Source organism: Neofelis nebulosa, chromosome 13 (assembly GCF_028018385.1).
Source record: "Neofelis nebulosa isolate mNeoNeb1 chromosome 13, mNeoNeb1.pri, whole genome shotgun sequence".
NCBI lineage: Eukaryota > Metazoa > Chordata > Mammalia > Carnivora > Felidae > Neofelis > Neofelis nebulosa.
The window spans coordinates 37,302,684-37,330,358 of NC_080794.1; the positions used below are offsets into that span (position 1 = coordinate 37,302,684).

Genomic DNA, 27,675 nt, shown 5'->3' on the forward strand with positions numbered 1-27,675 from the left:
CGCCCCATGGCTCCTCTATTTCTAAAAGAACAGGCGCTCACAAGCCCAGCCAGTGAACCGTTCCCAGAGACCTCTGCTGTCCCCATTCTCCATCCTGCATGCTGGGAGTGGCCCCTTGGCAAGACGCCTCCTTCCTTACACATCCTTCCAGGAGGACTCCTGAGCCTCCAAGGCTGACCTTGCAGGTAGCTGTGAGAAACAACGAGAGGCAGAAACCCACCCGGCATGGTCTCCCACCCCTAGAAGATAGTTCCCTTGCCTTAGGATCTGTTCCAGCCAGCCAGGCCGAGCCTGCCCCGGCTGTGGGCTGGCACTGGGCAGTGGGGGAGGTTAACTAGACCTCACGCAGGGTTTCCGCTGGTTAGAAAGCACTTCCACAGGTTATGAAGAGTCATCCTTGTGAGACGAGCTCTTCTCTCTGTCTGCCAGACGACTTGCCGAAGGTCATGGTCAGCAAGTTCTAGGGCTAGACAGAGTTGAGAGTGTCAAGAGATTGGGAACAGTACAAATGTCCCAAAATAGGGAAATGATTAAATTCATCACGTACATCCATGTCATGGAACACCATGCCACTATTAAAGTCAGGTCTTCAAATAATTTCAATGATGCGGGGAAAGGTTCATAATAAGTTAAATGGAAAACGCAGGACATAGGGTTTGGTCTCCACTCTGTGGTATAGTATAGATGTGTTTATTGGCATACATACAAATATACTGCGTGGATATTTGCAACAAGACCAAAAATCCTTCTAAGTTGATCTCGGTTCTCCCCTCACATCAGGCCCCCCTCTCCTGGCCCCCCCTCTCTGGGGTCTCACACATGACGGTGAATAAGGGAAGCATGCTGACCGTCAGTCTGTAGGCTGCGACCGCATCTGTGAATGTCATTCTTGTGAAAAATGACGCCAAGGGGAAGAGTAATCAGAACATCGCCAGTGGGTGGTGTTTATAAAGTTTTTATTTTCTGTTTTCTTAAAAATAACATTTGATTTCCTTTATGCATGTGTGGGGTGTACTTGTTTCCTTAGGCTGAGTAATAGGCAGATAGAGACAACACGAGGCGGGGTCCCCAAGTGGAGGGGGTGCTGGGGGTGAGGGGCTGGGGACACAGGGGAAAGGGAGAGGGTGGGGTGACTCACGGGACGCTTGAGTGCCCATCAATGCACACACACGGTCTAACACTTTGTTTTTCGATTTTTTTAAGACATCTAAAATTACTGAAAGATACGATTTCAGCACTTAAATATACAGACGGAAATCCAAGCACTTGAACACAACTCTTAACTCTAAGCTCAGTTATTGCACATAACACAATTTAAGTAGGCTTCAGGCTATAAAGCAGTTTGCTCTGCTTGGGACTTCCTTGGGACGTCTCCCGTCTCTTTTTGTGTCCCCAGTGTCTCTTCCCTGTGCCCCCCGCCGCCAGCCCACAGCCTCACAATGGTGCTGGGTGCCAGTACATTAGCCATTCGTCTTCCCCAAGGGCTGAGGTGAGGCTTTGGTGAAATGGAAGGTTCCGGCGCGGGTCCCATGGACTCCACCCACTCAGAGGTGAAGCTGGAAGCAGACAGAGCTCATGAAAGGCGCGGGGGTGGCCACTGACACCAGGGGGACAGCGTGGGGAAGGAAGTGTGACCACTGACCACATGTTGGTCACAGCACCAGCAGGACAATCGGGGGCAGTCATGATGCCCCATGGTGCCCTCATCAACTTCACCTTCCTCTTCCTCCTTCCTGAGCTCGGACGCCTTGCCTCCTTCCCCATCACCCTGAACCCTCTGAGTGGTCTCTCAAGGCACATTTGTTCTCTCCAACTCCAACTCCCCCATCTTAGGCATTCCTATCTCTCCAGCGCCCATGGGTGAGGACGCCTGGGGTGGCCAAGGGCAGCTCCAGGGCCAGGCAAGAAACTGCTCTTAAATTTTGGCTGAGCTCTTTTCAACAGAGACCTAACGCCACTGCCCGCCTAAACCAGGGGAGAGAGGATATCCCAGTAGAAGGACATGAGAGGGGCCGGTAGCAGGCAGCTCGGTCAAGGGCATGAATCCGAGGAGCCAAGGAAGGGCCACCTTGCAACCTTGTTCGCGAGAAGACCTACAGCTTGTGTGATAAGTCACTTGGAGGCTGTCGACCCACTGGGAACAAGCTGCTTTGTCTAGCTTTGGGGGGCCTCAGTCTCAGAGAGTGGGGTGAAAAGCAGTGTGGGGGCTTCAGAGACAGGGCAAGGCGGGACCCCTGAGTCCCACCAGGGTCTAGTTCAGCGCCTTTTGCTTTCTTTCTACAACATATTTACAAGGTCATAAGAAACGTGCACAATCAGAAGACCCAGAGACAGAGAGAGCACGTGCCCCGAGGAGGGGAGGGCAACAGTGAGACAGGGGTGCCCCTTCCTCCCCACCCGTCCCCACCCAGGAACGCCCCAGCCTCCTCAACAGCCACTCCCAGCAACAGTTCTGGAAGCCTCAGCTGGGGCAGAGGGAAGAGACAGACAGACAGACTCCATACCTAGCGAGAGCTCTGGGAAGCTTCAAGTACCTCCGAGTGAGAGAGGGGTGGCCTGCTCAGAGGGCAGAGGGCAGTTCCCTGAACTGAGCCGGGGCCAGAGGGAGAAGGTGGGAGGACAGGGAGGGGGCTAGGGAGACGGGATGCGGGGCGGGGGTGGGGGTGGGGGCTGGCTCTGGAACAGTGTGACACCTTCACGACCAGAATCGTGCTGCTGTGCTGTGGAATGAGAAGCGGGGTTCATGGGGCTAACTGCAGTTTCACTATTTTCCCCAAGAGAAAACTTGGAAGATGTCGATTCCAGGGTGCAGTAAAAGGGGCAGACTAGGTGAGGTTCTTCCATGAGGTCCGACAGACACAGCAGATGCTGTAGAAGCTGGCAGGCACAGGCTGGAGCCTTGCCCAGGGAGCCATGCCTGGGGGGACACCACACCTGCTGCCCGCCCAGCACACAGGCACCCCTCCTCACCTCCCAGGCCCCCAGGGACGGCCCCTAGACTCTCGTACACACACACACACACACACACACACACACAGACACACACACACATACACACACTGTGCTCACTGCGCACAGAAGGGCATGAGAGGCCCAGATCCAGGTTGGAAATTCTTCAACAAATGTGTTAAGGAATTTGCTTCAACAGGGAGAACGGGACAGATTAGAACAAAACATGGTTTCGTCATGCCATGGGGCATGGTTTCATCCATCCTGGCTCCCACCTGATACGGAGATTTGGGGGGACAGGGAGGCATGGCTTCAGATTCTGGTTGCCCCAGTCCTATCCCCTCTGACTTCACAACCTCTGAACACTTCAGAGCTTGGAGAAGCCCCTCCACTAGAGCAGCCTCAGGGGACCCTCAGAATGGTCAGAGGGTAACCCCTGGTGCCGGGAGGAGAGGGGATGGAAATGGGCCTGGCGCCTCTGTCTTAGGGAGAGATAGAGAAAAGTCATGGTAAGTGGAACTTTTCTCTGCTTCTCCTTCCCCAGGTCTCAGGAACGACCTTTCCACTGGCCTGGATGGGAGAGGAGCATTTATTAAGGGGGCAGAGAGGAGGTGGGTGCACACCTGGCCAAGACCCGGCCTCTTCACCTGCTGCCTGATCCTCAGGCTCCCAGAACGGACCGGGGGCACAAGGCCAGGCGGAACCCACCTGCATAACCACTGCCCACTGCCTCCAAGGGAGCAGCCCAGACCAGGCCCCCACCTGAGGCCCACGGAGAGGGGCCCGGCTGCTCCGGGGTTTGGCTCTCAGGGCTACCCTGCCTCCACTTCTCAGAGCTCCCGCCAGATCTGCAAAGGCAGACTCACCCTGGGCCCCTTTTCCTTCCTCCTCACTCTGCTCCCCACCCAGCAGCTTGCCAAGGCCACCCCCTGCCCCTGCCTCTCCGCCTCAGCCACCCTCGGTCACTCAGGCTTGGGTTAGGAGAGGAGAGTTTCTCCAGGGCCAGGGAACCCGGTGAAGAGAAAGGGCTCACTGCAGTAGGTGGCCCAGCCCACGTCATCTGAGGGTGGTGGGAGTGTCACAGCCAAACTGGCCCAGCCTTAGGAGGACTTCAGACAGCAGACAGCTCCCCGCCCTCCCTCCCCTCTGCAATGGGGACACCTAAAAAGCAGGGAGGGAGAGGGCAGGCAAGGGTAGGAGAAGGCAGGGCTGGTTGAGCCAAGATTAGCAATCAACACAAGGAACCCCAGGTAGGGCAACCCAAGGGTGTCAGGACGGGGCCGAATGGGGCTTGGGACGCGGCAGGGAGCATCTCATTTCATCGATTTTGACCTTGTGGTATACGTGTGTGGATGTGTATTTAAAACCAACAGTAAATGGAAAGAAAACAGCTACAAGGAGGTCTTTGGAGCAGCGTGGACCAAGGACACGTTTGTCAGCGCATGCTACACACACACACACACACACACACACATTCACACGTCCTGGCCATACGTGTCACACGCGTGCCATGCACACTCACACACCCAGTCCTCCCCGTTGGAGCCAGGGTCCTTCCAGCTGTATTTTCCGGATCCATTCATAAGCCGCCCGCTTCTGTCCAGGTCTCTGCTGGCCCGTCTCCCCCGGCCGTCGGCACCCTGGCCCGCCACGGCTCTACCAGATGTAGCCTCCATCGTCCGCCTCGCCCGCCTCGCCCTCCTCCTCCTCAGCCTCCTCGCCTGCTTCCTCTGTCTCCTTCTCCTCCTCGTCCTCCCAGCCGACACCACTCCCAAAGTCCCCTGAGAAGCTCAGGATCTCGTCTGTGAAGTGAACGAGCCGAGGGGCAGGTCAGGACCCCGCCGGCCAGCCCTCCTCCCTGCTGGCGGGCGCCCCACAAGCCCTCCCAGGTGCAGGTCAGAGGGTCCCATGCTGCCGCCCGGCCCTTACCGCAGGCGGGGGTGCCGTGGACGCGCGTGCCTGGCAGCTCCTGGCCCAGCTGGTCCGCACACCAGCATTCACCACTGCTCTGGTCACACTGCGTCTTCTCGTAGTAGCCGTCCTCATCACAGCTCGGGATGAAGACTCCTGAAGGTGACAGGGCCCGGCAGGGTCAGAGCAGACGCGCTGGGGTGTGAGCTCTTTGGAGAGGTGGCCCTGGAGCCCTGGGCGTGAGCGGCAAGGGTCCAGACCCCACCAGAGCCCAGCCGCCCCAGGTACCAGCCACCCGACAAGGCCGGACGTCCAGGGCGGGACGCCCAGCATTTCTTCTGGCCTGACTCACGGGGGCCGAGAAAATCCGCCTCCCTGGTGTCACAGTGCTCAACACCCCCTATATCCTGCAGCAGCTCCTCTAGCCTGGCTGTCCTCTCCGGCAGTGCCCAGGCATCTCCCCTCAGCCTCAGGGCCCACCCATTTTCCCTCAGGCTCTAGAAGTGCGCCTCCTCTGTCCACTCAACAGACTTCTTCTGAGAGCACCGACCCAGACAGAGACTCTGCCCCTTGGGGGATGCGGGTGAGACCCACGTAGAAATGACAATTCCAGGCACCACAGGATGGGCACCTGGAGGCCCAGCGAGCATGCTCGGGGAACACAGACCAGAGAGGGGTGCTGCCAGCAGGAAAGAGCGTGGCTTCCTGGAGGAAGTAACACTAACACCCGTCCCCAAAGGCCACTGGGCTCTCGGTCAACAAGGCTTCATGGGGTGGTTCCAGCACTTGGTCCCATAGGCACTGATGCCATGGGCCCAATTAACTATGGGGCCCCAAGGGATCTGCCCCTTGGCCCTCTGTCCCCTCAGCCACCACCATCCGCCTGTGGGGGCGCCTTTCTCACTGTTTCCCAAGATCCTGGAGCTTTTCCCCACCCTGGGCTGGCTCATTCTCATCCCTTAGGTCTTCCTTTGAAGACCGGCTCCGCACAGAGGTCTTTGCAGACCCCCAGGCTAATTTCTACCCACTGTGCTCTCCCTTGGCACCATACTTCCGCAAGCTACAGTCGGTAGTGCTATCTTTTTGGTGTGTCAATTGTGTGTTGTTTTCCCAAGTAACCTGTGTGCTTTATGAGGCCAGGGACCAAGTCTGTTTTGCCCATCACCTGGGCCAGGTCTACTGCCGGCTCTCTGGGGCTGGCGCCTAAGTATTTGCTGCCTACGTGAACATCTGCTATGGAGGGGGCTCACCTGAGTTTTGCACATACCCCTGCTGAAATGAATTGAACCTTCTGTATCCCACCCTCCAGCTCCAGAATGTATGGGCACAAAATTAGTGCTTAAAACACACTTATTGAGGGGCTGGTTGGGAGACCCTGTCCCACCACGAGGATAAGAACAGGAAGGGAGTTCCCTTTCCTGTCTTCCTAGGCCAGGGCCTCCTCTGGGCTCAATGTCTTCCATAATGCCCAGGAGCCGGAGTCCCTGCACCACAGGGGGTCCCTGGGGCGGTCCTCCCCTGCCTCCTTCTCTGAGCCCAGCTCAACCCCCTCACCTGGCTTCTTCCTGGAAGCTTCCTGAATCTGGATGCGCTCCAGCTCCTCCAGGCAGGGAGGCTCTGTGGGGAGAAAAGCAGCCTCTGCTGGGGGCCATCCCATGGTGCTCGTGGGACTCATGAGAGGCCTCCAAGGCTTAGAAGCCCAGGCAGGAGGCTCTGCAAGATGAAAATACCCAGGCTTTGATTTGGGGAAGCCCCACAGTGGTAGTGGAATGCACTGATCCCTCTAAGGTCCTGAAAACCGACAAAGGGGCTCTTCAGTATAAAAAAAAAAGATGGAGACTCCAACTGGGGGAGGCCATTCCCTGGCTGCGGCATGGGCCGCGGTGCCCCGAGAGGCCCGGGGTTCTCTGAGGATGCTGGGAACTCATGGGATCAGGGTGCAGGATTCAGAAGAGGAGGTGGAAGGCACAGATTTCCCAGGGGGAAAGGCCCAAGGTTAGACAGAAGCCTGAGAATAACAGCAGCCAAATCTAACTTGCCTGTGACATTGAGAAGTCCCTAGCCCTTCCCAGCTAGAGGCCTGGCTGGTTGTAAAATGAGATCATTCTCTGCCTCCTACCCAAGGAGGCTGCTGTATAGGACCGACAGAGTGAGTTTCCCAGGCCTGGAAGGTGAATGTGCTGGGGCAAGGCAGAGAGCAGGAAGACTGGGCAGGAGGGCCGCTAAAAGTGATCGAGGCACTTCACTCTGGCAGATGGATTTGTGATTTACACGGTGCTCTGCATGCAGATTTTCTCCATTCACCCTCACAACAGTCTCCTAGATCTGATGAAGAAACTGAATTTGGAAAGATTCAGTGACTGGCCCAGAGTCCCAAACCGGCCTATGGTGGAGCCCTAGTGGAAGGCTTGGCCTCAGGCCGTGGATGCTGAACTCCCACCAGCCAGGCAGAACACCAGAGGCAGAGCACCAGGGCCTTCCCTACCTCTGGGCCAGCAGGTCAGCCAACCCCTTGGAACCTCAGTTTCCCCATTGGCGATGGTTGCCACTTGGCCTCGGTGACCTCTAAGCACATGTCCAGCTCTGGTTCAGAATATATAAACCTAGCAAATCATGTCCTACCTCTAAGGCTGATGGTCACCTACATGATCACAGATTGGGAGCAAATAATGTGAGACACTCCCAAAAGTGGAACCACTAAAGAAGCCAATATGGCTTCAGCTTTAGGATCCATCAGTTCCCTCCAAGGCCCCGAGGGGGCTTGGAAATTTGACATTTGTAGTTTTTACTTTCCCAAAGGGCATGTGCTCCAGGACCCACAAAATCTGGATCACCGAGGAGCTTGACAAGGAATGGAGTTAAAGCATTGGTTTCCCCGGGCTCTGACAGACATGGCACTGGAGACGGCAGGAGGCAGGTGAGCTGGAAGGGGGGCAGGGGCCCGGGGCCAGCGAGGTGCCACACTCACTCTCCCTCCAGAAGCAGAAGCACCACTCAGCGGTGGAGACACGGCCGTCCTTGTAGGTGTCGCAGGAATTGAAGAAGGGACGGATGCAGACCTCGTACTTGTCCAGGTTGATGGCCGCCAGCTCTGTCTGGTCCAGGAAGAGGTCTGCACTGGTGTCCAGCTTGGAGAACATCCAGCCAATGGAATCCTTGCAGCTGGCCCCCAGGCTCTTGTCCAGCCCTGGGGAGAAGGCCACGGTTAGGTCACGCTCAAGGTAAGCCATTTCATCCACCTGTCCACCCAACCCTTCTCCATCTATTCAGGGGAAGGGTCAGGGCAGCTCAGATTGTAACCGTGGGAGTGAGACACTCAAGAACGGCCGAAGGTCAGTCCCCCTGCCTCTACACAGGACTATACCTGAGCTATTCAAAACCCTGTTTGGGGAGCCCTTCAGGGAAGAGAATTTCCCGCCTTCCCGTGGCTACCCATTTCAGGGTTTAAGATCCTTCCACACTCGTCGAGAAGTTCTTCCTATTCGCTAACCTGAACCCCTCCTGCCAAGTTGCAGCCTACCTCCTCTTGTTCCAGGGTTAGGCCCTTTTTGAGGCTCAGGGTCTGGCAGGAGGTAGCACAAGGCAGGCTGGCTCAGTGCACCCCTGCCTCCCCATTGCCCTCCCCACTCCCAGGCACAGCAAGAAGCTTCTGTACTACCGGCCAGGCTGGCCCCACTGCTGGCAGAGCCATTTTGCTTGGCGTTCTCATGAAGGAGCTGGAACCAGTCCCGCAGCCGGTCCCCCAGGTCAGCCAGGTCTTGACCTGTGCAGGTCTCTGTAGTCGGTAGGAGGGGGAGAAATGCGCAGGGGTGAAGGTGGGGGCGAAGCACAGCACGATCTCACTTTGGGATGCTGCCCGACAGGCCAGAGGCTGGGCAGTGGTCAAGGGGGAAGGGGAGAAATCACCCCTCGTCTTCCTCCCCCCGCAGTCCCTGGCACTGAGAACACACAGCACCTGCTCCCTATACCCGAGCCACAAGCGCCCCAGCCCTGCAGGTCCCTGTTTTTGCCGCTTCTCCCTTCCTGCTCTGACCATCCCTGAGCCCTGAAGGAGACGTCCCAGGAGACGCTGGCAGTGAGGCCTCCCCCAGCCTGGCTGTGGCCCAGCACTCTTCATTACCTGGCTTGCCATCGGTGGTGGACAGGGAGGTCTGCTCTGTGGGGCAGGGGCAGGGTCCCTCGCATCTCACGGTCAGCTGCTTGCTGCTCAGGCAGGCCTGCTGCTCCAGCTTACACTGCATGGGAAGAAAGGTCAGGCTGCGTGATGGCGGGGCTCACCTGTGGGTCCTTGTAGCTGGGGGTCCTTCCAGCCTACCAGGCAGCCACAGCTGCCTTCCCCATTTTTGACAAGAGACAGTCCCCATGAATAGCCTGGAGGGCTAGCCCTGCTGGTCCCTCTGGGAAGCCACAGGTCCACAGTGTGAGGGGGCAGAAGGCCCTGGAAGGGGCCTCCCAGGGATTCAAAGGCTCCCATGAACCCTGGTCTGCACTAGCTTAATCTCTCTGCACATTTATCTTTCCCAGGACACGAGTCTCCCCGTACCCCCAACCCCATCCTCTCACACCCCTCTATTTAGCTGCCTGTTGCCACTGCCTCCTTGCCTTCTGGCCTATCTTCCTTCTCACCACAGTCCCTTAGTCCCTGGGGAATTGACTGCTGGCCCCTCCCTCAATGGTCTTTGCACAGTTACCTCCAGGGGGCTTTGCTCAGCTCTGGACAAAAGCTGCCAGCTATCTGCTAACATCTGCTAATTCCCCCGGCCTTTACTAAAAACCCTGTGCCACAGCTGTTTGCTGAAGCCAGCCTCGGAGAGGGTCGCATCCACTCCTGGCCCTGAAAGTGTTTTCCTTTGTCGTGTCTGGCTTATCCCCGTGAGATGATGGCTACTAAGAAGCGGTCATAGTGTTTGAGATTCTCTCCCAGCTCTGCGAGGGAGGAATTCTGTCTCTCGTGCTCAGCAGAGAACATGGAAGCTCAGAGAGGCCCAGTGATGTGTCCAAGGCCGTGGGGCTGGGATGCAAGCCTGACGTCCTGATGATCTCTCACTCCTTACTATTTACCGCCATGACCCTCAGACCACAGCTTCCTGCCCAAATCTTGCTCTGTCCTTGGGCACTCTTGTCCTCCACCCCCTCCCTCTGTCAGCTCACTGGGATCCTTTGTATCCCTCCCGCCTCCTCAGTGTACCTTCTGCCCTCAGCCTCTGGCTTATTCTCTCTCTCTTCCTTCTCCTCTCCCGGCGGCCTCACCCCTCCCCAGCTTCAATCAGCACCCATAGCGCGTGACTCTTAAATCCGCATCTCACCCCAAAAGGGTTCCTAAGCCCAAGAACCCAACCCTGGCTGACAGTGCCCTCCAAAAACCAAGCAACTACCACCTCCTGGTCCCTAGCAGAAGCAGTCACAGCGAGCACCTGCATTTCTATGGTACTTTAAAGTTTATAAGATGCTTTCACAAGGGTCTCATTTAACCCACATAGAAATCCTGTAAGGTAGGGATCCATTCCCCCACCAACCGTCGCCACTCCCTCCCACATGGTTGTCTCATGGAGGATTATTTCCTCCTGCCCCAGAGTGCCTGGTGCTTGCTAGTGAACACCATGCCCTCCAGGTGGGAATATGCCTGTGGAAAGATCCATCCATCACCCCTGACGACTGGATGACACATCTCCTTTGTTCCAGAGCCCTGGGTACTTTCTTGAGGACCTCACCTCACTTACTCTGACTTGCAGTTACTTGACCACCTATGTCCTCCAAGCCCCACTGCCTACCTGCATCTGCCTAAGGCCAGGGGCAGGGTCTGGCTGGGACTCTCAGGCAGCCCTAGCCCAGGGCTCAGGTGACCCTTCTATGGTCAGCCACGCTTAATGCACCGACCAAGCACTTCTGGCTCTGTTTCAGCACCGGGAGCCCCACAGGAGGCCCTGGTGGAGTCGTCCTCTCTGTTCCCTGTGGCTTCAGGTGTAACCCCCCCCCACCCCCACACCTGGGGCCTGGGGTCCTCACCACTGAGCTGTAAGTGTGGCCGTCAGAGCCACAGACGGAGGCGAGCGGGGCCATGTGACAGGGCTTACAGATGGTGTCTTTGTTTCCAGGGAGCTTCAGGGCAGGTTGCTTGATCCTACAGGACAGGGGTGGGGAAGGCACAGGGATGGAGGCAAAAATGAGAGAGGGACACACAAAGGGAAGGTTCGAGAGACCGGTTCTAACAAGAAGCTAGCCCTTGCAATCTGTAGCACATGTGGCCTCCTCCCTGCCCCGGCCCACCCTTTCCGTCACCCCCAGCTAGACCCTCCTCCAGCTTATAAGGGTGGAGCCAACCGGGCAGGGGACAGACCCCCGGCTTCCCCTTTCCTGTGGTCACTGAGTCCAACAGGGCCTTCAGGCAGCAACCCCAGGGCCGACTGCAAGATTTGAAAAGGAGTCACACCTTGCACAATCAGAGGTTGCAAACTGATGGCCCACAGGCCACGTCTGGCCCATAGACTCGTTTTGTTTGGCCACCAAGGGTTCTGTTTTTGAGTTATTCACCAACATTTACAAACTCTTCTATGGAAGAGTTCACATAGAAACCGGGATTCCTGGAGAAAGGGGAGGGAAATGGGACCTTTTCCAGGGGTCTTGGATCCTGGCAGGTGTTGTCCTTGGGACAGAGCTAATACCTTTCCCTCCTCTGCAAGCCTCAGAAGCTACAATCGTAAATATTTCATTAAGTCATTGCATGTCAGAGCTGGAAGGAATCTTAAGCCATCTGGGCCAACCTACTTGTCTTATGGATGTGGACACTGAGTCCCAGAGAAGAGATATGACTTTCCCTGAGTCCCACACTGCTTGGTGATTGATCTCATACAGTGTGGTGGTTTTAAAATATGTCCACAGGTTATGTGACACTCTCCCTTCAAAAGATGGAGTCGAATTCCCTTCCCCTAGAGACTCACTCCTGATAAAGACAAGTAGCAGAAGTAACAATGTATGATTTCTGAGACTAGATCATAAGTGACATTGTGGCTTCCTCCTTGTTCTCTCTCTCTTTTACATGCCTCACTCAGGGGAAGCCAGCTGCCACGTTGTGAGAACACTCAAGCATCCTTATGGAGAGGTCTGTATGACTAGAACCAATAGGCATGCGAGCAAGCCTGGAAGTGGATCCTCCAGCCCCAATCCAGCCTTCAGATGATGCAACCCCAGCCAGCATCTTGACTGTACCTCATGACAGACCCTGAGCCAGAACCACCCAACAGAACCATTTTTAGATTCTTGACCCTCAGAAACCATGTGAGATAATACATTTGTTGTCTTAAGCACTAAGTTTTGGGGAAGTTTGTTTTGCAGCAATAGATAACTTACCACATAGGAGACAATCAGGCAAGCCCTTGCTATTTAAGCAATGCCCCAAGAACCGCCACCTCCCCAAGCCCCTCACCTGTGCTCCAGCTTCTTGCGGCTGATGCACATGGCCCGCTGGTAGCCCTGGGCAATGCACACCTTGTGACGGCTGCACTTGACCTTCTGGCAGGGGTCCTTGGTGGTGTCTAGGGCTGCAAGGACACAGGGCCAGAATATAGGTCACCTAGAAATTAATGCCAGAGAGCCCAGGGACCCCCAGCCCCACTTCCGAGGTGGGAAGCTCCTCTCTCCAGCAGTCCTGATAACCAGAGCTCCTCAGCTCAACTGCCATCAGGGCCTGGCTGCCACAGAACCCCCAAGGCCATGGTCGGGATGTGCCCTCTTATCTTCAGGAGTATCAGTCATATTCCCTCACCTGGGAGGGGCACGTTACCTTCATCTCCTTGCTGATTGTCCTCCCAGCTCTTGATGTAGTCATCCTAAGGAAGGACACAGGGGTAAGGAAGAAAGGAAGGGCTAAGATTAACATCCTAGAGGCGAGGCTCAATTCCAGGGCCAAGAGGGAAGAGGGCTGGGACACTGCTCCCCCAAGCTAATTGCTGTCACCCCAGGGGCTGCCCAGACCCGGGCCTTGCTAGCTGCCTCTCCCAGAATTCTATCCCCCCAAACCCATTTCCAGAATCCCTCCGGCCTCTCCCTTATATTCTTTACCCCTCCATCCCATGCTGGGCAGTGCAGGGAGAGGGTGCAGAGGGAAAGGAGAGGAGGGTGTGGTGCAGGGCTGCAGAGAGACCACAGAGAGACCCCGGGGGGTACTTACCTCTACCTCCTGGGGATCCGGAAGCAGCAGCAGGAGATCACGGGAAATGGAGCAGGAGGAGAGAAGGGGAGATGGGGATTTTAGTGTGATGCCCACCCTTAGACCATGTGGTCCCAGTGCACTCAGGCCTTATCATGTGACCGTGGGTGCTGGGCAATGGTCTTTGATTACTATACAGTTCTCTAAGCTCTATGGCCTTCAATTGGAGGACAGTATTCCTATGTCTTCACTACAGGGAGCTTAAGGCCTGGGCCCACTCAGGGCTGACTTTAGGACCACTAGAGGTGAGGCTTTGAAAGGGCAAGGCCCCATCTCTCCATTGCCCTGGCCTGACCATCAGACAGATGTCTAAGGGACCTATAGTGCCCAGGACCAGTGATTCTCACACCTGTGCCCTAAGTGTCCCAGAAATGCCACTCTCTCCCTCAGCCAGGGTCTTTCCCTTGGTAGTCCCCTCCCCTGCCACCAGCCACCATGTGAGTGGGGCAAGAGGGAGGGCCTCTCTTCCACTGCACAGAGACTGTTTTCACTCAAGTTCTGACTTTCCTGTAGTGTTTAGATGGTGCACTGAGAGAAAGGGGGGGCTGTGGTCCTTCCCGATGTCAATGTTTTCCTCGGTTACCCTGGTCCAGCTGCAAATCCTCAGATTCCAGGATCCTGAAAAAGCCCTCTGACGTCATCTGGCCGAGCCCCCTCTATTTGCAGGAGAGGCTGGATGGCCCAGAGACAGGACATGACCCACCCCAGATCCCATTGTCTTAGAACCCAGGTCTCCTGCACCCAGCACAGACCTCTCTTTTGGCTACAGCACACAGTCTCCAAGACCTAAGGCACAGGGAGATAGCCCCTCACTCTGCTCCAGCCACAAGGGCCTCCCTGGGCCCACGGATCCTACTGTGGCCAAGGCAGAGCAGCTCCTGCCCGGCCTAAGCTCACTGGCACAAAATCCCCGACTCCTTTCGGTTTCCCCACTAGCCCCTGTGGGGCAGAGGCAGCTGCTGAAACCAGCAAACAGTTCCCAAGGCGCTCCTGGTGGAAGCTCCGGCAGGCAGGCGGGGAGACGGCTTCTTGGGACCGCAGGTTGGCAACACCATGGAGCCAGCTGCTGGCCTCCTCTGGATGGGGCTCTGGAGCTGGGGGGCGAAGGGGCATGAGAAGCCACGTGCAGCCGCACCCTTCATCCTGAGTCCCATCCACCCAAAGATCAGAGCTGTGCAGGGATGGAAGACAGAGGCCACGCTGCAGGGTGGGGTGCGGGTGGGGAGGGGCCAGACCCTTGGCAGGCCTGGAGAAGAGGGCATGGGGTTCCCGCACTGGAGGGCAGCTACATGGAGGCAGCAACAAGCACCCACAAGTGCTTTGAAAGCCCCAGGGCTTTGAGGCCACTGACTCTGGAAGCTGCCAAGCATCAGGGGACCGGGCAGGGGCGAGGGCCCTTACCAACATGGCCTCCTGGGCGAAGGCCAGGAAGGGGCCGGGGCCAAGTGTATGCCTGTGTATGTGCTTCTGTACACGCGTGTGCATTCACGAGGGCCCTGGGTGCACGCGTGCACACTCGCAGGCACACATTCGTAGCGTGTGTATGTGCTGGTGTGCAGGTCGCGTCTGTGAGCGTGTGTTCGCAGGCACACACGTGTAGGTAACAGCGCATGCTGGGTGTGCAAGGAAACAAGGACACTTCGAGGCAGCTCACCCAATGCCAGATGGTTTTTATCCAGAAATGAGGTTAACAAAGCCCACTTCTGTGAGCAGCCCCCAGTTTTCCCACTTGGGTGCCAAGGCCCTCCCTTGGGCCTGGCCCTCCTGCCGCTTCCACACAGACAGAGAAGGCCAGGCGGGCTGGGGGGAAGGGGAGGGAGAGAGACCAGCAGACCTCTCCCCACGAGGGCCTGGCTGTACTAGCTCTGTGCTACCTGTATTGCCTTCATGGGTGTTTCTGTGCATTTTTGTCCATCTCCTCTGTACCCTTCTCTCTCTCCGTACCCTTCACTCTGCCTGTTCCTGCCCGCCGCCCATGTCTAAGCAGCCTTCACTCCCAGGAGAGTGGGAGCCGCCAGCCAGAGAGGGGGATGAGAAAGAGAGAGGGCCCCAGGGTCACACAGTCCCCATACTCCCCTTAGCAGCACACCGTGGGCAAGTGCCTTGACCTTTAGGAGCCCAGCACCCATCTCCTGGGACCACTCAGAGATTAAAGATGGTGTCTGAGGGGCACTCGGTGTCCAGAAAGCACTCAACTAATAAAAGCTGTTATAGCAGAACAAGAGACCAAGGACTCTGGGCAGAGGAGCAGAAAAGGAGCAGGGAGAGGTCCCATGAGGAGCCCCTGCAAGTGAGGAGACAGAGCTCTCCCCCCAGCCCCCAGGGACAGCAGAGACCAGTGGAGTGTGAGGAGAATCACCCTGGGGCATCCCTTGGGGAAGGGTGATGGGGTCCTGTGGGTGGCACAGGGGCAAAGCCCAGGGATATACTCAGGGGACCCTGAGGTTGGGTGTGGGCTGGCACAATCTATAAGCTGAAAAGGAGGTGTTTGTTGGTAAGTGTGAATAATGCCTTTCAGTGCAATGGTGTCTATTTATGGCACCCAAGTGGGCTTATTAGCAGTTGTGACAAATGGCCTCATAAAGGCACTAGGGTCGTCTCAGGGAACAGGGGGCCTGGTGCTGTCCCGGCTTTGCTGCTGATCTATCGTGTCCTCCCCTAGGAAACAAGGATTCCGAAGAGCCCCTGCCGAGTGCTCTGGAGCGAGGGCCAGGCCAGAGGGAAGGTGGGTCCTGGGCTGAGATCCACATTTCTGGGCAAAGGAAGAGCACATCTATTTTACCAGGTTGATTTCAGCAGCCGTGACCACCCCTGCGCCCAGCGGTGCTCAGCACAGAGCAGGCCTGTGGAAGAACTTTTGGAATGCAGAAGTGCACCACGACTTGCATTTCATGGGGCTTTCAAATGACGTCCTCTCCAAATAGTTTCATATAACTGTCTTCCTTCTACCCTCACGATCCTGGGAAACCGGCAGGACCAATAGGATCAACCCCATAAAAAAGGAGGAAACTGAGGCCCAGGGAGGCAGGGCAGCCAGCCAAGGGCCAGAAGACAGAGGAACAGCCGAGTCAGGACCCCTCGGACGACCCGACGTGCGTAGGTGAGGCCTCGCTCATTGAGAGAGGAACAGTCTTGCACTGAGAAGGGGGTGCAGAAGAGGTAGGGAGGCTTTTGGGCTCGGAGACTGCTCTAAGCTTGGCTCCCTGAGCATCCTCGGGGTTAAGGGTCCTCCTCTGTGCCATGTGGGTCTCAGCAATGGCTGCGCATTAGAACCACCTTCCGAACATGTTAAAATGCCCGTATGGGTGGGCTGGCTCTGGTAGAGCCCTCACTGGTGCTGAGCAGCTCTCCAAGGTAGGGTCCTTCCAGCTCTGCACGTTGGGTCTAATGCTGTCCTCATCTCCTCTGGCGTTGTCGCCCGTAACGTAGGGCCTCGGGGAGGAAAAAGAGCAGCTACTCCCTCCCTCTGAAGGCGCCTCACACAAAGCAGATGCTCAGTGCGCCAGGCACAGGCTGACTCACGGGAACCCGGGCTCTCCGCCTTCTCCTGTGGCGTGCACATCACGGCACCCTCGCCAAGTTTACAAGAGCAAGGCAAAGGCCATGCTTAACATCTGCACATCCTGTCCACCCCACCCGCTGTCTCCAGCCTGCCTTCCTCCCCACCATGCCCCTGTCCCACCTTGCCAACCCCAGCCTCAGTCGCTGCCACATCCCCGGCGGGTCTCCCACCGTTTGTCCTCGACACGGCCACAGCAACAGGGGTCCTTTCAGACACAATTCTGACCACATCTCTCCCTCCTTAAAACTCTTCACTGAATATATACTTCGTTCTCATTTTGAAAAAAAATCCTAAAGGTTAGTAGGTAAAAAGGATTCGTAGCAAAATGTTAACATGGTTTGCTCTGGGGGATAGGAATACAAAGGATTTTGGCATCTTTCTGCTTTTTTCCAAGTTTCCAAAATTTCTACAATGTGAACATGTTTTACTTTTTTTTTTCTTTTTCACTTAAAGACATTAAAAACAATGTTTATTTATTTTTGAGACAGAGAGAGACAGGGCGTGAGCGGGGAAGGGGCAGAGAGAGGGAGATACAGAATCTGAAACAGGCTCCAGGCTCTGAGCTGTCAGCACAGAGCCCGACGCGGGGCTCGAACCCACGAACCGTGAGATCATGACCTGAGCTGAAGTCAGACGCTCGACCGACTGAGCCACCCAGGCGCCCCAAAACATTTTTTTAAGTAGGCTTCACCCAGTTTGGGGCTTAAACTCATGACCCTGAGATTAAGACCTAAACTGAGATCAAGAGATGGAATGCCTTGGGGCACCTGGGTGGCTCAGTTGGATAAGTGTCTGACTTCAGCTCAGGTCATGATTTGAGCCCCGTGTCAGGCTCTGTGCTGACAGCTCAGAGCCTGAAGCCTGCTTCAGATTCTGTGTCTGCCTTTCTCTCTCTCTCTTTCTCTGCTCCTCTCTCTTAAAAATAAATAAACATTTAAAAGTTTTTTTAATAAAAAAAGAGATGGAATGCTTAACTGACTTTGCCACCCAAGTGCCCCACTTTTTTTTTTAATTTAATTTTTTTTTAAATTTTTTACATAAGCTCTATGCCCAATGTGGAGATTGAACTCACAATCCTGAAATCAAGAGTCACATGTTCAACCAACTGAGCCAGCCAGGCACCCCAGTGAACATGTTTTACTTTCTAATGAAGGGAAAAAACTACAATAAATACTGTATTTAAAAATCCTCACCGTTCCCGGTCACCTACAGAAGAAAGCCTTCTCTCGATCTGTTCCTGGCTACGCCAGCCCCATGTCCTTTCAGCCGATGCTTCAGCATGGCCAGACCTCGGCCTAGCCTCCTTCCCCAAGTGGGATGTGTGTTTGCATCCAGCCCCAGAATTTCTATTCTTTCAAAGCCCGACTCGGGCATCATCTTCCCTAATCTGGCCCCATAGCTAGTTTTCCTTCGGGCCAACTGCAGCTGGTAGCTTATTATTCTTCCAGTTACACCAAGGGATGCCCTTGCTTCTGCCCTATTTAGATGGCCGTTCCTTGAGGGCAGACACCTTGTAAAAGTCATCTGTCTGTGCCCAGCACCTAGCACCTAGTAAAAATACTGCTAATAACAGCTAATATCTTTTCAGCAATTACCACTTGGCAGGCATTGTGCTAAGCACCTTATATCATCGGCTCAGGTACTTACTCGTTACAACAACCCTGAGAGAAAATTACTATTATTATCCCTGGTTCTAGGCTTGGAGAGGTTAAGTGACTTACGCAGGATCCCATATCAATTGCACAGCAGGGGACTGGCACCCCTCCCACCACCCCCCAGAACTGGGATTCCGGAATCCATGCCCCTAACCAGGACTCCATACCGCTCCATAAACCCATAAACTTTAGCAGGTGAGGAAAGTCCCAGGCCAGGGGCTGGACCTGGAGGCCCAATCCCAGCTCACGGATGGTTCCTCCCACCACACCAGCTCCGCTTCAACCCCTAGACGGGGAGTCCTGTAACCAGAGGAGGGGCTGGAAAGGGTGGGGAGAGACACCTGGACCCAGTCTTCTTCAGGCGCTTCCCACAAACCCCTTCATAAGCCCCCGGTTCTGCTGGTTTGGAGCTAACCCATCTCCTGCTTTGATCTCTGCGGCTCAGCTCGGTTGCCATGGAGACAGGGCCCACTGTGCCAAGCTGGGGGAGAGCTGGTGGTATGTGCGCAGGCCTAGCCGGGCTTAGGGGGCGCATGCTGGGTGTTTCCAAGCGCTGTTTACTTCCTGTCATTTTAATTAGCACCCAAATCACCCGCTCACTTCACAGCTTGAATTAACCCAATCTCTCCCAGCCTCTCCATCTGGTGAGGGAGACGGGACACAACAGTGAATGTAGCAGAAGAAGAGCAGCCCCCGGGGCCCCGGTGTATTGGGCTAAAAAGCACCTGGGCAAATCTCCACCTGCCTCTTTGCATCAGAGTGTGATGGGGAGCCTGACGCCCCCGCCCCCGCAACGTGGAATCAGGGCACTGGGCTCCCGCCTGGCCTTGCCTCTGACTGCCAGCAAGACAGCCTGCTGGAATACTGCCCTCCCCGTAGCCCACCTCTGTGTCCGTAAAATGGGCAGGCTCCCTTGCCTTCCACCCTGAGCTGCAGGGGGACCCAGTGCAACGTCTCAGAGGACTTCAGAAACTGCGGAGCACTGCACTTTCAAAAGCCACGAAACAGGACCACTGAAGCCAGGGTTCCAGTGGGAGTGGAGGGGGGCAGAGGTGCTTTTGGGTCTCACGGTCACAGGGGGGGGCCTCAAATATAGACTTTGGATATTGTCACCGAACGAGGCAGAGGCACAGAGGCACACGAACAGGACAGAAAGATGTTCATGGTGAGACTTTAAACACAGCACAACTTCTGTAACCTTGTTAGGGCATTTCTTCATTTTTTAATAGATCAAGAACCTCTAAAAATGTAAGTGGGCCAGGCCCCTCTCAACCTCCAAAAGGCCTGGTGCCCAGCACTATTTTTGCCTCACTCCTCAGGCAAGGGAGCCTCAGATGAAGCCCAGTCCCCAGGAGAAGGCCCAGGAGTGGGGGGGGGGGGGGGCACTTGTGGCTGGGGCCTCCTCCCACCGCCCCCCACCCCTACAAACAGCCAGAGGAGCACTGAGTGAGGGACCCAGAAAGGAGTGAGGAGGGGCCCAGTGCGGGCCATCTAGGCTCCTTCTCAGCCGAATACTGACTCCTGCGTCACATACCCAGGCAGGAGGCATCTTGAGGGGGCAGTGCCTGCCCTGTGGAGGCTGTGAAAACAGGAGCAGTCATTAAATATTTGTTCCTCTCTCAGAGAGAGTGGCAGGGGCTACGTATTCGGCCTGAGCAAACAGAAGGAGACAGGCATCTGTGAGACTCTCGGCCTCCACCCCTTCTCCCCTTGGAGGAATTTCCTTGCAGGGCCAAAATGTGCTTATCACTCCCAGCATGCCAAGGGCTCCACCTGGCCGCAGGTATGCAAGCACCCCTGCCCGTACTCCATGGGCTTGACCTCTCCACTGCTCTGGGCATCACAGCCACACCCCCGCCCTTGGGTTTCTGGTTCTAGGTGGCAGCCCCAGGGGTCCATAAAGGGCAGAGAGGACAGGGGTGGGGTGCAAGGGAGAGGATGTTGAAAATTCTATTCTGAGCTGCCTTGAGACTTCGATTTCCCTTCTGGAACATGAGTGGAGACAGGATTTACTCCCCGAGGAAACACAGGCATGGTGTGAGGAAAGAACACGGGGCTGAGAGGGGAGAAGAGTTCTCAGGTGCCTGCACCTCTCTGGGTCTGTGTCTCCATCTGTAAAATGTGGGAGCTTGTGCTTTAGAGCCACTGAGGCTCCATGGTTCTGCTCCCCCAGCTCTTCCAAGCTGAGAGCTCTGAGAATAGAGGGGAAAGAGCCTGAAGTTCAGACTCCTACAAGGGAACAAGGGAGCAGGGGAAGAGCCAGAGGGTGTCCTTCAGGTAGAGGTAAGACACTGGCCAGGCCTGGCTTATCCGTCTAGCTGAGTGAAGCCTTGACATCTTTTCTGATGTCAGGGAAGAGAGCTGGGGGGGCAGGAGGCCCTGCCGTGGGGAACCTGTGCCCTGCCTGCGAGAGTCCTGTGCTTAGCTGCTCCTGGGTCTGACAGGTGGATGGACTGCTCTGGAGGCATACTGAGGATGGGGAGGAGGCTGAAAGGGCGAGGCTGGCATCAGCCAGGTCCAGGCCCACAGACACAGGGGCTGGGCTGAAGGACAATCTTCCTTCAAGGCATCATGCACTCCCTTCTCCTCCAAATGAATCATTGGAGAGTCAGGGTGCCAGGGTTCTAGTTGGACTGCCTCAACCTTCCAGGGTCCAGAAAGAGGAAGAGAGCTTCCCAGATAAGCAACATGGCTCAGCCCGGAGCCCCAGCACCCACCATGCTGCTACCCAGAGAGGACGGTGAGGAGGGGGGCTCACAGGACGAGTTAGCTGAGATCCTTTCTGGCACATTCCACAATGCATACATCTACACTGAGCACCTACTGTGTGCACACAGTGCCCCGGAGGACAGGGGGGTAAGGTGCGCAAGTAGTCTGTCCCCAGATCCTGCCCTCAGGAGTTTAACCGTGGGAGGAACGTGATAAACACACATTAAAAAGGCCGGCGGGAGGACTTTTGAGATACAAGCCCACAGTGGAGGTGATATCGCGAGGCAGTGCCAACATGTGCCAAATGAATTTATGACCAATAAATACCGTGGGAAGCCTGAGGAGGGGCTATACCCTCAAATGAACTCTGGCTGAGCCCTTAGGAGCTAAGAGGCTGTCGCATGTCAAGAACCACAGCACCCCACAGCCGGTAGGTGGGCCTAGGTCTGCCCACCAAGGTGAGGTACAGCGGTGTATCCAGGCCTAGGCCTAGGCATACAGTTTCCCTGTTTACAGCCCGAAGAAGACCCATGTTTCCTGCAGGGAAACATACACAGGGGCGTAGGACTACCTCCTGGTATTTGCCCCAAGATATCATTAAGGCCCCATTTCTCAGGTTTCTCTGTCTCTGGCTAATGCAAACCCTACCCTGCTCTGGTCACAGATACTTCCTCTGGAGCAAAGAGAAAGTCCCTTCCCTCAACCCAAAGACTGTGCTGCCCAGCTCGTGGGAGAGGCGGAGGGGGGTGGGTGGGGTACGTCTTCTTCGGGTGAAGGGGCTGTTGACTGACTCTGGTGCCATCCTCCTAGAGTCAAAGAATGATAAGAGCTCTGTAGATGCTTCTGTTAGCCAGCCCATTAAACCAATGGGAAAATCAAGGGCTAGAAACGGGAAGGAGCTCTCGCAAGGTCACACAGCTAGTTCTGTCCTCCCATGAGGAAGACAGGCTGAGTGTTCTCCCTGGGCCCTTGGGGCAGGATAGCACTCTTCTGCTCCTCTAGACAGACTTCTGACCTTCTGGAGAATGGGAGGGGGTGGTGTTGATCTTCCACCCTCTTTAGCCTCCCTGGAAGATGAGAGGACCATACGACAGCCTCTCCAGGCAAAGAGTGCTCTTCTCTCCCTCTCTTCCCAAGGCTTGGAGCCCCGCCGGGTGTTCAAGTGCCCCTCACCATGCTGATGCAGCTCTGGTTGATGCCAGCCCCTCCAGTTGGGAGAGGATTCAAAATCAGAATGCGGAAGGAGGCCAGGAAAGGACCTACCCTCCCATCCCCAAATCCCAATTATGGAATCCATTCTGACCCAGTTTGGGGTTCTTCTCACACACCCACACTTATTCACAAACACCTGTGCAGCTCATTCCCACACTTGCATCGATTTAGGTGTATGGAGTGGGGAGAGGGGAGGGGTGGTGATAAGGGAGCCCCTTTGTGGCTAAAACCTGTTACTGGCTTACTTGGTGGTCACAAAACTGTGAGAATCATGAGTAACCAGCAGGCATGACTTCCCTGAGCCAGCTCCCAGGATCAGGTGAAGCCCCTGGCACAGGGTTGGTGCTCAGATCTGCAGCGAACGAGTGAGTGAGTGAGCATACATCAAAGTCTTTCTCATGGGGACGGAGGCACAGAAATGATGATCCATCTGGCAGTTTTCGACGGGGCTGGAGAGTGCCTGAAACGGGTGCCCTGCAGCCCTCTGACAAGATGCCTCCATGCTTACACATTCGTTTTAGCCTCCCAGCCTGAACCAAAGCTCAGAGAGGGGATGTGACGGACCTGGCATCATTTGGCCAGCCAGTGGCAGCGTCAGAACCTGAACCCGGGCCTTCCAACTCCCAGGCGGGAGCTCTCCTAGCATACTGCACTCCTGCCTCTCCTGGATAGAGAGCGGCCTTTCGGGTCTCACTAAGTCATGGGGTGGGGAGCAGGCTGGTGGCAGGCTACTGAAGACACTGAGGGCTTTGCCCCCCTCTTCCTAGGAGGAGCGGCTCCAGCCCAGGGCAACCTTGAAGTCTCAGAGGGGACAAACTAGGTGAGACTTCTTTCTTCCCCTTTTTCACTAAGGGTTAGGCCTAGAGTTTCCCTAAAAGCAGATTTTAATCAGATGACCTGGATTCAAATCCCAGCTCTACCACTTACCAGCTATTCAACCCCTGGGTAAGTTACATTCCTTAACTTCTCTGTGCGGGGGCGGTTCTTCAACCATAGAATGGGTGCATCACAAAGAAATGATAAATAGCTCACGGGTTGTTGAGGGGCAGGAGAGGCAATGCAGATCAAGTGTTTACTGCAGGGACTGGCAGATGTAAGCACTCACCACAATCGGTGATTCAAGGTACGTTAGTTAACTGCATGCCTCCTGGGGGCCGAGCACTGTGCTAGACGCCCATAAATATCATTAAAGTTTAATGGAGGTGGAGTACAAAGTAGAGAAGAGCCAAGAAGAAAAAGAACACTCAGTGCTGCCCAGCCAGGCTCTTGGAGCCCGCCGGGAAGAATGCTGTGTAATGGGCCTGCCTCCTCTCACGTGTCCATCTCTATCTATGAGGCCTTGGATGCTCTATTCCGAGACCTGTAGTCAAATCCCACCCAGTTCTGCAGGGAGGGAATCTGGAGATAATAGCACTGGGGAGCAAGCCTCTGAAAAGCCCAGGCCTGCCTAGGGTAGAGCACAGCTGGATCCCAACCTCCTCCTCTCCTCTGGCATGACGTTCTCTCCTCCCTGGCAGCAAGGCACTGGGCATTAGAGGAAATCTACCCAAGCTCAGGATGCGAGAGCCCTGCACCCACTGGAGGCGAGGATTACTCTGTTGGTAAATCCTGCCTCCCTATAATCCTAGCGCTCAGAGAAAGAATGCGAAACTGAACTCCCTTCTAACCAGCTCAGGCCAATTCTATGTTGCAGCAGCTGCCCACGCTTTCTTCCTCTTCTTCATCCTCCTGACCTCTTCCACGTGATTCCCTGAGTCTTCTCCCCTCAGTTCAGTCAACAGCATTTAATGGGACCTGTCCCTCACCTTCCGTACTGACTCCTCCATCCTCTTCCCCAACAACATTCCACTCCTCCCGCTTGCTTCCCTTCTACTGAGGGAAAATGGGGGGGGGGGGGGGGGGCTGCGCCATTTTGTGGTTATGAACTAGGTTCTGGTTCGACCTGGCGATGCCAGGATCCTTTGAGGACCCAAGGGGCATATTTTCAGGAAAGCTGCCCTGATGAAAGGTATATAAAGCCCTATGTTACTGTGAACAACTAGAGGGCCTTCAGGCTTTAGAGTATGAAGCGGGGCCTCTGCTAACAGAGGAGGGATGAGAAGAGTCTATAGTGGTGGCACAGTCCCTGTGGAAGGTCTGAGCACTGCACAACTCCAGGGGGCGCCATTCATACTGTGGCACCTCTAGAGTTGTGCAATGCAGTGGCTCTGAGCTAGCAGCCTCCTGCCCTTCTGCAGAAGCTGCCAGTGGAACTCCAGAGCCAGACCCTCCTGCCCAGCTTTCTTTGTCCTCCTCTCCCTGATTCTGTCTTCCCAAAGCCAAGGCTACCTTAAAAGGTGTTTTAGAGGACACTATAAAAGCCTGAGGCCACCCAAATTAATACATGCCCTAAAGCTTTCCATGGACCCTATGGGGTCAGGTCCTGCAGAATTTCAAATCTGCTGCCTTTCCTGTGATAAGGAGGAAGTGATTGGCACCAGTACAGGGAGACAGGTGGGCAGCCTTGTGTCAGGGGGCCAAGCAGTCAGTCATTTATCCTCACCTACAGAGTTGGCTATTGGAAGCAGGTGGAGGAAGGGAGATGGGGAGGCATCTTTATTTTTACACCTTTACTGTTCTGATTAAGCATTTCTTTTCCCTCTGACCTTCACCAGTCTCACTTTGGAAGATCAAACAGCCAGCGAGTCAGAGGGAGGCCTGGACTGATGACACGTGGATTTGGGATGGACCAGCCTGCGGCCGCCCCCTCGCTGCTGCTGTGGGGCTGCTTCCCAGGCAGCGGCAGGCGGTTGCAGCTAATCTGTGCTGGGCCTGCAGGGGCCTCGGAAAAGGCCTCGCTGAGGGTCCTGCCTCCCTTGGCTGGATGAGCCGTAGGAGGGGCAAACTGCCTGCTCTGGGGCCCTGGCCACTCTGCCCCAGCACCTGGCTGAATGCGATTCTTTCTGATGAATTACAACCTACCCTAGACTTTGAAGAGAAACTGGCACTTCTCTCACCATAACAAAAAAATCCTTATCTCTGCCTCTTTCCATCATTTGGCTGGAGATCATATGAAGCATGTGTGTTTTAAACACATTTCTAAGGAACTTCTGGACGCGCACAATTTAAGAGAAGATGAGAAAGGTCACCGGTGTGGTCAGTGTTGTACCAGGTGGGTCTGATGAGGGAATGTGGCAAATGAAAAGCAAGAACTGGGGTCATATTAGAGGCATCTGAGAGCACTAGGTGGACAGGACCAGCTTTCTCCTCTGGTGCATCTGCATCCGGGCCCATCCTCCACCTCACACCCCGCCCCCCCCCCTTCTCTGGGTCCCAGCCACGCCCTCTGCTCTCCGCCCCCGCCCCCCTCGCCCCAACTTCCCCCTTCTGGGAACGCAGCCTCTGGTTTCCCCTCCGATCTACAGGTGCCCGTAAACAAAGTGCTGCAGCAACGCCAGCGCCAGCGAGTCCGCAGCCGCCTCCCCAACCCCCACCAGGCTAAGTTCGGCCCAAGGTTAAGCCAGGGTTCGGGCAGGCGTCCGCGAAGAGACCCCAGACCCAGCTCTTGGGCCCTCCCCTCTGGTTTTTCAAGGCCACCGGGCTCCGCAGTCTGGGCCAGGCTCCCCCACGAAAGGTTGGTCCTGGAAAACCAGCCTCCATGAGTTCGCGCCACCCTGCATGGGGACCCCAGACCTGGCTCTGGTGGCCACCCAAAGGTGGGCTCGGCTGTTTTCGACTGCTGTCACCCGCCCCCAGTCATGGACACGCCTTTCACCATGTCGCCTAATGAGGATTGCTAGGACCCCCCCCACCCCCACCCCCAACTCAAAGCCCCAACCAAGGGCTCTCTCCCCTCTGTCCTCCCTCCCCCAAAGCCCAAGGTGGGAACAGAGGGCACTCGCACAAGACGATGCTACCTTCCCGGCCGCACCCAGACCTGCCCCCTCTGCAGTGCCCCGTATGTGGAGCCTGCAGCATCCACCCGGCTGGGGGCAGGCCTGGGGGCCTCCTTTTTTTGCCACCAAAAAAAAAAAAAAAAAAAGGGAGCTGGTCGGGGGTTCAGCCGCAGCCGGGGCCCCCACCCCTCCCGTCCTGCACCCCCATTGCATCCCGCGCCCCTCTCCGCGCCCGGCCTGCAGTGGAGACAGCGTCTGGAGCGCGCGCCCCTGGAGCAACTCCTTGCCCAGGACTCGCCCTGGGTGGTTGTGGGGCTTGGGGTCCTGGGCCCGGGGGCCTCGGGGAGGGGGCGCCGAGCCGTCCCGGCGACGGCCGGCGGGAGCCGGGTGGGTGCACGTTGTTTACTCTCGGTGCGGTCAGCCGCCCGGGCTGCGGACCGGGTCGCTGCGACGTGCAGCCGCCGCTCCGGCGCGGCGCCCGGGGCTCTGCTCCGAGCCTTCCTTCCCAGACCCGCGCCCCCGGCCCTCGCGGCCCTGCAGACTCACGTCTCGGAAGCGGTTCCAGTGCTTGATCTTGCCGCTGTACTGCGAGATGGACGACAGCCATTGCTCGTCCTCCATGAAATTGCCGGGGGTCTCGCCCTCCTTGAGCCCTTTGGCGTCGCCTTCGGCCAGGGCAGCCGCGGCGAGGAGCAGCAGCGGCAGCACCAGCCGCCCGCAGCCCGTGGCGCGCATCGTGGTCAGGGTCCGACCTCGGCGGGGGGTGGGGGGGTCTGGACTTCTGCAGTATTTTAATGTCCTTCCTCCCACCCCGCGGTCGGAGAAGCAAACGCCGTCGTCTTCTTCCGCCCTCCTCCTGCGGTCTGACTCCGGTGACAGACGGATAGTGGGTCGCGGCTGAAATGTGACCTGGTTAGGAGATGCACTTGTCTGAAAAAGCCCAGCGCTGGACGCGGAGAGGGAGAGAAAATCAGAGAGGCTGCGCCAGCAGGGGCCGTGTCTGTAACTGTAGCATCAGCATCACGTTTGACATCATCATACCTGGTTTAAAAAAAAAAAAAAAAAAAAAAGGAGGGGGTAGATTTCAAAGGGAAGCGCTAGATGAGAGCGCCAAACGCCAGCCAACCGAAGCAGAACCCAGCCCAGCTAAGCACTTGGGGAGTTGCAAACCAAGGAATCCAACGCCTGAGATGTCCCCGATGTCTCTCCAAGGGTGGAGGGCAAGAGAAAGCGCCCCCTGGTCTCCCCAGGGAAGATGGGAGTGGGGAGGACACAAATCTCTCCAGTTACAAAGCCAGCCAGGCTCAGGTGTCTAAAAGGGAATTTGGCCACAGACACTGTCTCCCCTTGCCTGCCACCCAGAGGGGCCTGTGCCACAGCCCTGACAGCTGGCTTCCTGCAGACTTATGGCTCTAACAGTAATGGGTGACTTGGTTAAGACAAAAGCCATATAACAACTGGCTGCCCCAGAAGTATTGCTTCCCAGCCCCGCGTGCTCTTTTCAAGGCAAGGCCTGAGCACTGAATGGCTGGTAAAAGAGGCAGATGTCCTTCTCCCCAAGCAGCTGTTTAAGGGCCGTCACCCCTTTTGTTAGCT

At 56.1% G+C, this 27,675-nt stretch overlaps 1 protein-coding gene across 1 annotated transcript; it reads right to left on the reverse strand.

The window, feature by feature from the left end:
• Window positions 1-939: 939 nt before the first annotated feature.
• On the reverse strand, window positions 940-27,112 carry SPOCK2 (SPARC (osteonectin), cwcv and kazal like domains proteoglycan 2). Its single transcript, XM_058696633.1, has 11 exons — window positions 26,626-27,112; window positions 13,028-13,036; window positions 12,641-12,686; window positions 12,284-12,398; window positions 10,867-10,981; window positions 8,981-9,095; window positions 8,519-8,635; window positions 7,829-8,047; window positions 6,415-6,477; window positions 4,879-5,016; window positions 940-4,751 (listed from the first exon to the last, which is right to left on the reverse strand). The coding sequence occupies exons 1-11, from the start codon at window positions 26,812-26,814 to the stop codon at window positions 4,606-4,608; spliced, it is 1,272 nt and encodes a 423-aa protein (XP_058552616.1). The 5' UTR covers window positions 26,815-27,112; the 3' UTR covers window positions 940-4,605.
• Between the last annotated feature and the right edge of the window lie 563 nt (window positions 27,113-27,675).